This window comes from the organism of the source record quoted next, unplaced genomic scaffold, assembly GCF_019419815.1.
Source record: "Pyrus x bretschneideri cultivar Hongxiangsu unplaced genomic scaffold, Pyrus_bretschneideri_v1 Contig20, whole genome shotgun sequence".
Lineage (NCBI taxonomy): Eukaryota > Viridiplantae > Streptophyta > Magnoliopsida > Rosales > Rosaceae > Pyrus > Pyrus x bretschneideri.
Genome location: NW_025999502.1, coordinates 5,165,404 through 5,173,950, shown reverse-complemented (window position 1 = coordinate 5,173,950; position 8,547 = coordinate 5,165,404). Strand labels below are relative to the sequence as shown.

General features: G+C 34.3%; 1 protein-coding gene across 1 annotated transcript; it reads right to left on the bottom strand.

The window, feature by feature from the left end:
• Positions 1 to 270: 270 nt before the first annotated feature.
• LOC103945376 (shikimate O-hydroxycinnamoyltransferase) lies at positions 271 to 3,863 on the bottom strand. Its single transcript, XM_009355933.3, has 2 exons — positions 3,420 to 3,863; positions 271 to 1,314 (listed from the first exon to the last, which is right to left on the bottom strand). Exons 1-2 carry the CDS (start codon positions 3,846 to 3,848, stop codon positions 418 to 420), a joined length of 1,326 nt encoding a protein of 441 aa, XP_009354208.2. The 5' UTR covers positions 3,849 to 3,863; the 3' UTR covers positions 271 to 417.
• Between the last annotated feature and the right edge of the window lie 4,684 nt (positions 3,864 to 8,547).

Genomic DNA, 8,547 nt, shown 5'->3' with positions numbered 1-8,547 from the left:
TACTCAGAATTATTTCTCTTTTTCCCTTGTTATTGCTCTCTGATTTCCCTTCTTTTTCAGTTATTGTTGCCGATGTTGGTTTTTTTCTTTTTCCAACTGTGGTTTTTTTTTTTTTTTTTTTTTTTTTTACATTTCTCACTCACACATGTTTTAAAACCAAATTATTTCTCCAAGGATGGAATAAAATGCCTATAAGGGTGAGCTGATTTAAGCTAAGCCACACAATAAAATAATTTTGCTCTAGCCCGTCGCTCATGGGGTTCAAATCGATTAAAAAAACTCTTTATCTTTTATTTCAAGAAAACAAGGAGGCAACTCAGACAAGAAGTTCGCCACAAGAGTACATTACCAATGAAGACACAAACACGTCATTTTATTTTCAGGCTGATGAACGAATTCTTAACGCATTTGATTTCCTCATATGTCATACAACAACTTGGCAAATGATTTCATATGGTCAGACTGCAGGGAGATGGCCACTGATAAACTCCCATCATTTGTTGGACTTGGTAACACAAAAGCCAACCCCTCGTATCCAATTCCACCAGGACCCATGAAAATAGGTCGACCCCAACCAAAATCTGCATCGTAGATCGGCAGCCTAGCCCAACTAGTTATCCCAAGTCTCGGGCACCGAAAAGTATGAGCTCCGCGAACAAGGGCCGACAGATCAGGTTGAACCTCAAGAAAATCAAGAGCTGATCTAAGGTAATCGTTGTTCATGCGCACCACAACATCATGTATACGGCCTGCAGCATACCATGTTGGTTTCGATTTGAGATCCCCCGCTGTTGCAAATGGTGCGCCTGCGAAAACCACATTGCCAAAGAAACCAGGTGGGAGTGGGGGTTGCAGTCTGGACCGTCCATCAACCGCAACATGCAGTTTGGTCACTTGATCATCGGGAAGATTACGTGCCTTGGTTGCACATCTCCAAACATGGCCTGCCAACATCTCATATGTGCTGTAGTTGATTGAGTTCCCTTCTTCCTTAGACTTGGCTTTCAAGACGCTTAGTTGCTCCCGCGTCAATCTGAAAATGGAGACTCTTGTGCTCTCAGCATCACCATCTTTTGTGCTCGGCGGAGGAGTTTTTGAGGGCGGATTAGGTTGGTATTCAACGTGGTCGAATGTTGTCTGAGGTGGGTCTCGGGCACGAAGTAATGCCCGGTCGATGAAAGGTGGGATTGTAAGGTCAAGTCCGCGAGCGATATCAGACCATGTATTTACAAAGTGGAGACCTGAGCACCCATCTGCCACCCGATGTTCCAGGCCGACGCCAAGTGACACTCCACCGCATTTGAAGTATGTGACCTGAAAACAGTGTAAATGGAGAGAAATATATTGTAAGAGTAACCCATGTTCAAAAGAAAGTTAGGCAAAAGTTGGTTTTACATGTAAAATTTAGTGATGAATTTGTTTCAAACTAATCTCGCACAATTATATACGCATTAATGGTATGAAGTTATCAGTCGATTTACTTTTACTTTAGGAAACTTAGGCCTTCAGACTCTTGCAGAAATTACATTTGAGCGTGAAAGTCTTGAGACTATCTAACTGATCACCGGCATTCACGCTCTAGCTCATCATAGTACAGAACACTATTATTTCGACTTCGAATAAAAAAACAAGAGTGTCCTTTCAGAATAGCATGTGACATGGTCCATCTTCAAGGAGCCCACAACTTTTAGTTATATATAATTCCAAAAAAAAAATATTTCTAATATATGCATAACTGATTACGTACAAATTAAAAAAATATCCAAGATATTTTTCGCTTTGTATAATACCGTATTTTTTATATGCCATTTTTCTTGGGTAAAATTGTTATTTCTTTGACATATATCTTCCTTTAATTCTTCTATATTTATTGTTAGATGATATTATATTACAAAGATAATTTTCATACAAAAATTGTACTCATAAATATATCATAGAGAAATATACTTTCAATATAAACAATAATATTGTGCATAAAAGAACCTATTTGAAAAATGCTAAGAAGATTACTTTAAAGTAAAATTCTCTATCATCTTATAATTTAAAATTCATTTCCGTATTAACATTGAAACATTATACTAAAAACACGGTCAGATAAAAGTGAGAGAGTCAGAGTCTCTGTATCGTTTCTCGTGTGGTTTTAATCTTAAAAAGCGCTCGTGGTATCTAAAGACGTGCTCTCACGGCCACCTGCATTTTTACATTGAAAACCTGAAAAGAATGCAGACCCACACATGCTGCTGCCTCAATTGATGACCAACTATATTCTCATCAATGACAAGTGGACAAGTAGGTAGGCAATTTTCCTACCGACATTCTATGTTGGCGACCAAAGACTTTTCTGTTTTTTACTTTTGTTTTTAACTTTGGTTAACGAGTCCATCAAATTAAACTTCTTAAAAACATGTTAATGCAAGGCCAAGATTTTTTCTGTTCTTTTTTTTACTTTTAATTTTACTCTGGTTAACGACAGGTCCGTCTAATTAGACTACTTTAAACATTGTACATCACATGCTCTGGTGCACAGTTGAACGTTTAGAGTGATTCTCAAATGAGGATACGAGGTTTTAAACTTTTCGCACTGGACTTTTAAGTTCTAGAAAATTGTTTTTTAATTCATACATTTTGTCCAGCAGATTATTCACATCTTCATTAAATTAATGGTATGATGAGTGCGTAATTTGTAATTCGATTGATGTGTTGTTATGTGGATGAACACCAACGGGTTGAACGAGTTCCAAAAAAAAAAATTATTAATAAAATCTATAACTTAAAAACAAAATGAAATCTGAAGTATAAAAATACTAAATAAAAATGATTGAACTTTAGAAACTTGTAAATATTAGCTAGGCAATGCTATTTGAAAGTTGGTATGAGATCAAACTGTGACCGGACTTAAACAATTAACAAATCACATACTAAATTACAGGAAAAAAAAACTTATATATTCATTTTCTTAGAAAATAAGAAATATGATTTTCTTAGGTCTTCTTTTTCTCTCATTTTTTAATTTATTTTGATTGATGTGTAATGAAATTCTTAATATACCTTAATTTTAATGAAAAATTAGACAACGTTAGTGAAAATGATCAAGATACAACATATTGTTAAGTCTGAAATCTAAAGAAACTAACACACACACACACACATGAGAGTTTATTAACTAAAGTAAAACTATAAGTAAAGTTCAATAATTATTGCTACAATTAACTCTTAAGTTATGGGATTGTTCACTACCTCAAGTGATGATGATGTTCATCATCCTATTTCTTATTGTTAGATGAATTTAAATTTTAAGATCTGTACAGTAAATAAACACAAATCTCAAAATTTAAAGTAATCCAATTATAATAAATACAGGTTAGTATTATCACCACCTGACGCGGAAGCAAAGATGCACTAGATCAACATATACATACCTGCACCACCAAGAGGGGATATGTGGAAATCCCAGCAGAATAATCAACGACAGGGATGAGCTTCCGGAACTCAGGAGTCGGCGCAAAATCGCCAAAATCCTCGAGGACGGAAGCGGTCTCCGCCACAACAAACAGCACCCCCTCCCCATTGCAGTTGATTTCGGAACGGCCGGTTTCGTTCTGCTGGAGGCGCCCCGCCAATGGGTAGAAGGGCACGAGGGCCTTGGCGAGGGCGCGCTTGAGCACCGCCGGGTCGAAGAACGAGTTGCCATGATGGCTGCCGGTTTGGCTTCGCCGGTAGAAATATACACTGGGGGTGTGCTTGCCCAGAATTACCAAGTCCAAGTTGGACATCCACAGAACCTGCTTCGGCGTCTCCTCCGTCGGCTTGACGATTGTTGACTCCCTCACGCTAACGTTTACCGCCATGTTTTAGTAAATTGGTGAAGGCCAGAGATTATTATGCTGTTAGCTTCATGCAATGAGCGCGTATTATATAGCTGATAACATCCTGGTAATGGTATATTTATTACAATTTTATATTATATTTTTTTACCATCTTAGATAGATAGTAGATGAGCTGTACATACTACATCATTTAATTTCAATCTTTTTATTAATTAAAACACTTGTATAATCTTATGTGGCAAAAGAAAACTTTTCGTATACCACAATCATTATTTAATTAATAATATTTTTATTAATTATTGATTAATATTTTGAAATTAAATGTTAATTAATTTAGATAATGTGACTGTCTACATCATATATCACATAAGATAATATACAATTGTGGTACAAAAATATGGTAAAAATAACATTATTAACATTATCTGTGCGGTCTTATTTGAACGTGCTCTCTGGGTCTAGGGTTTTCCTCCCGGGACCCACTGCGTTTGGTTGAGCCCGCGGTAACGCTTGTGAGAGGGATGACGTGGATGGAAAGTACCCAGAACTTGCTCACCACATGCAAGTTGTTAATTTCCGTGACTCGGTACTTATTTTACAGGCAGGTCGCGATATTAATGATTTCATTTAATTAAATACACATGAATTTGTTGAACATTTATTTTTGTGGGTAGATTTTGGTTTAGTTAAGTGACTACAAAATCGTAGAAATTATTTTTTTCGCAAATTTAGTTAAGATGTTAGAGTAATGTTTAAAGGATAATTTTAGAGAGATTAAATTTATAAATAAAATTTACAAACTCAATGATATGTCACCAATATAAATGAATACGTTTATTAACGCTTAAATAATAATTCAATCATCAACTTCAATATCATTATTTACAAATTTAACTTTTCTATCATTACTTATGTTTAAAAAGCGTACTATATTTCGGACTCACAACCGACTATTCAAGCTTGTACACGTTACCACAAGAATAGGAAAATGCCGGTGGCTAGAAGCCTATTTAGAAAGGAAAAAGAATGTTGAATTCAATTCACCATGCTTGAAAGGAAAAAGAGTGGTGGAAAATAATAGTATACTTAAAATGAAAAACATGTTTGAAATGGAAAACGAGTGGATTTCATTTATTTATTTATTTTTGCTTAGAAGAGGAGTTTTTTTTTTGTTTTTTGTTTTTTTTTTTGGCTAAGCGTCCTCTCTTTTTATTAATGATAATGTAAGGAGATTAAATTTTTATACTAAATGTACAAACTCAAATGATATTTCATTGATAAGAAATAGGCACACTAATCAACATGTAAGTAATAATCTCATTTGGATATACTTTTAAAATAACTGAAAATATTTTTGGAAACAATCCTTAGTAAAAATACTAGTAAACGGTGGAAAAACACTTAAAGTGTTTCCTAGAAGAAGTACATAACTGGTGCTTCTTGTAAAAAAAACACTTAAAAGTGATTTTGGATCCAAAATCATTTTCTCTGAAAGAGCTTTCAATTATTTTAAAAGCACATTTGAACGAATCCTTAATTATCAATATCCATATTATTTAGTTTATAAAATTTGATTTATAAATTTAGTCTCGTTAATACTACCTTTTTATTAAACAAGAATAAAATGTTGTTTAACCCCTTGAATTAGTAGGAATTAGTCAATCTAGTCCTTTAAGGGGGCGTTTGTTGCGCTGGACTATCTCGGACTGGATTAGCTTCAAGGACTAAGCTGGATTGGCTTAGACTAGACTAAACTGGACTAACTTAGTGAAGCGTTTGATGCAGTATTGGACTAAGAAGCTGGATAATAACAAATTATAATATTATATTATTTAATATATAAATTATTAATATTTTATTATGATCTTATCTTTTTCTTCATTTTTTCCTACCATTTCCTCATTAAATTGGATGAAGTTAGCACCGCCAAAAAATTCATCACCATCCCTGGACCGAAATCTTAGCTTTGAATGCTCGAATCTGTCATGGATTTGAAGAAGCCCAAATAGGCCGAGACTTCCAGGCCATTTTCCAGCCACATTCGATCACATTTTGGCCTCAATTCAGGTAAAATCGTAATCTTGTCACTCCCAGCTTCAATTTGGTATATTTTGTATGAAAGTTGGTTGTGAAATGGATTTGAAAGAGAGTCGGAAAGTTAATGATTGATCTAGGTGACCGGAGATGACGAGGAGTCTGTCAAGAGTGGTCGTTGAGCATGACGAGGACGAGAAAGAGAGGATAGTCTTAGCTAGTCTCATGGTTATTGGGGTGTCTCGCTAAGACCTCTTAGTGAAGGGTTTTGTCCATGCTAGTCCCCTTTAGTCTCATTAATGTTAGTCCCAGCATGGAACAAACACAGTATTGGACTAATAGCTAGTCCAGTCCAGTCCAGTCCAACTTAGTGAGGGCAAACAAACGTCCCCTAAGAGTAAATTTGTACTTCCACCTCTTCATGCAGGAGCATTGAAGAGAATATGTACTTATTTTTAGAACGAAACGAAACGATAGCGATTTTATTAAGAATTAATGCAGTATTAAAAATGACATCCCGCATAACACGAAGAGTACTTTAATGAAAAGTTCAAAACGACCTCCACGAATCTTGTTGAATACAGTAAATTGCCAACTATTTTCACATTGGTTAATGACAGATCTTTCCATGCATATCTAGAGTAGTCGATTTCTCTGGATGGCGGATCTTTGTTTCTTTTTCAAAGAATCGTGTTCTTTATTTTGAATTGTCAACCGATTACTAGCCTGGTATTGCATAACGAAATAGTTGATGTTAGAGAACTTGTACACGTATGCTCGAAATGTTTGATCACATAATAGTATTATATTATTATATCTTTTCTGTGAAAAGCTATTATTATACATGAACAGGCGCAAGTGATGTTGGTCTGTTTTGACATTTGAATAAGGAATCATTTTTGAAGTAGGATTTTCTCTCTTTTTTTTTTCCTCGTTTTTTATTTTTATTTTTTTCTATTTGAACGATCACGGTTAAGTCACATCAATATCTTATATTAATTTTTTTATAAAAAAGAAAAGATAAAATAGAAAATGTGAGCACAAGGAATGAAAAGAGATAAAACGAGGAAGAGAAAGAATTCTAGTCCGACATTTTTGGACCACTTATTTCAAGAACCAGTTGAAAAGGATTCCAAGAAATAAGCTGCTGATTGGTAAACTGATTGATATTAGTTTTTTTTCTTCCTTTTTTTGTATGTATAGTGACTTAATTATTGGAGATAGCCTAATCTTGTTTGATCCAATCCGGTATAAATGTGTAATGCAGAAATCAATTTCACCAAATATTCTTTCTTTAATCTACAGGACCAACTTGACACACCCATCTGCCATGAGCCTATGACAGATGGCAAACATCAAGCGTATACGATAGTTCTAGTCTCAACCATTCGTTTACAAAACTAGAACAAAACTCAAACTATTGCAGAAATTCAAAGGATCCTTCATCAACCTCGGTTGCAATGCTGACCGGGTGGTTGTAATTGCAAATTGTCGTCGTATAATATAAATTCGATTTGTCCGTATCTATATTACGAAAGTTTCAAAATCATAACATACAAGGAACATTGCCAATATTAAGTCCTGTATTAGTAAAAACTTTGTGCCCTCGAAAGATAATCGCATGACTCTTAAATGACGCTACTTAATGAAAAATTGAATAAAATTGAGAGTGTTTTTACTTACCATTATAATTATGATGTATCTTCATTCTACATTTAATTATCTGACACGTGTTATTTCATTTAATTTTAGTTAACGTTTGCATTAAGTGTTTTTTTTTTTTTTTTAATTTAAAAAAAAAAATTAACCAAAGTTAAAGTAAGATATGATTTGGTGCATGATAAACATACACTTTAACTTACGGTTATGAACAAAAATGCTATGGAACAATTGTAAGCCTAAACTTCAAATTGACTATAATTCTTACTAACTCAAGTAATAACTAATACTAACTGTTACATTTCGCCTCTGAAAGGGGTAGATTGGAAATGACAGTTCAGAAGATGGTCGTTTAATTAAAAGTTGTCTGTATTGACACAGAGATATTTCTTTCTTTTCAAGAGTGTGAGACAATGGCGTGGGATGAAGTAGTTAATGGTAGAAAACTTGTCCACGTACGCTTCGAATGTTGATCTATTGTTAGCTTGAACGCGTCCCTGTTATGATCTTGTAATTAGTCCCTTTGATTAGCTAGCATTTGACTGCCATATGGATTGTAAATTGCGTGTTCATGACGTTTTTTTCGAATGAGAGGATCTCAAAGATCTTCCAATCACGTATGTTCATCGTACATCATATTATTAGAAATTATTATAAATTTTTTATTTAAAATTAAATATAAACAGTACATGATGAAAATTAATTACACAATATACGATAAATGGATATAATTGAAAGATTTCTGAAATCTTTACGAAGAAAATCCGAAGAACATCATCATTCTTTCTTTTCAATGAGATGCTCGTGCATATAGTGAATGGTTGCATAAGACAATGGTATAAGTCAAGGCTTGTTTAGCAGCCAAAGGTTGCACGCAAGTTGAAGATATTGTGTTTACGGTAAATACTTGCCGTATGCCTACAGGAAGTGCATTTGTCCTTTAACAATAATAATTTGTGGCGTAATAATACAACTTCCTGAATATCAATATTATTGAAAACAGAAGGCGTAGAGTTTCATGATACAT